Genomic DNA, 1,095 nt, shown 5'->3' on the forward strand with positions numbered 1-1,095 from the left:
CCCGAGCCACTGCCTGTTCACCCCGCTATCGTCCAGAAGGCGAGGTCAGTACAGGTGCATCAAAGCTGGGACCGAGAGACTGAAAAACAGCTTCTATCTCAAGGCCATCAGACTGTTAAACAGCCACCACTAAAATTGAGTGGCTGCTGCCAACACACTGACTCAACTCCAGCCACTTTAATAATGGGAATTGATGGGAAATGATGTAAAATATATCACTAGCCACTTTAAACAATGCTACCTAATATAATGTTTACATACCCTACATTATTCATCTCATATGTATACGTATATACTGTACTCTATATCATCTACTGCATCTTTATGTAATACATGTATCACTAGCCACTTTAACTATGCCACTTTGTTTACATACTCATCTCATATGTATATACTGTACTCAATACCATCTACTGTATCTTGCCTATGCCGCTCTGTTCCATCACTCATTCATATATCTTTATGTACATATTCTTTATCCCCTTACACTTGTGTCTATAAGGTAGTAGTTTTGGAATTGTTAGCTAGATTACTTGTTGGTTATTACTGCATTGTCGGAACTAGAAGCACAAGCATTTCGCTACACTCGCATTAACATCTGCTAAACATGTGTATGTGACAAATACATTTGATTTGATTTGACACACGGAGACACAGACGCACACAGAGACACAGACACACACACAGGCAAAACCACCCATGCTACAACTATGTAACTATGGGAGCCGCAATGGTGAGTCAGTACAGTCAATAAGTATAATTCACTTAATGCTTATTTTGTCTTTTGTGCGTGCGTTTGTGTTTGACCTCAGGAGCCCCTGATGGAGGAGTACAGCATCGCCACACAGGTGTGGAAGCTGAGCTCCTGTGACATGTGTGAGCTGGCCAGGAACAGTGTCCTCATGAGCGGCTTCTCCCACAAGGTATCCATCCACTTCCTCTTATCTCATCTCTCTTTTTGCCCTCTTTGGTCTCTGAGCTTCCCTTTTAATTTGTCTCTTATAATGGATTAATAATGGATTTAATTAAATTAAGTTGTGCATAGCAACCATTTTGTGCCAAGTGCTCAGCTCTGACATTCTTTCTTGTCTCCAG

The 1,095-nt window shown here is 41.2% G+C and overlaps 1 protein-coding gene across 5 annotated transcripts in view; it reads left to right on the forward strand.

Annotated features, from left to right (window-relative positions):
* LOC112254585 (AMP deaminase 2-like) overlaps positions 1 to 1,095 on the forward strand; it is a 59,735-nt gene that overhangs the window by 54,363 nt on the left and 4,277 nt on the right. For all 5 annotated transcript variants that reach the window (XM_042324460.1, XM_042324462.1, XM_042324457.1 and 2 more), the window contains one exon: positions 813 to 923. In XM_042324460.1, coding sequence (XP_042180394.1) covers positions 813 to 923 — 111 coding nt within the window. The remainder of the gene's footprint in view (positions 1 to 812; positions 924 to 1,095) is intronic.

The sequence above is a fragment of the Oncorhynchus tshawytscha genome, linkage group LG07 (assembly GCF_018296145.1).
Source record: "Oncorhynchus tshawytscha isolate Ot180627B linkage group LG07, Otsh_v2.0, whole genome shotgun sequence".
NCBI lineage: Eukaryota > Metazoa > Chordata > Actinopteri > Salmoniformes > Salmonidae > Oncorhynchus > Oncorhynchus tshawytscha.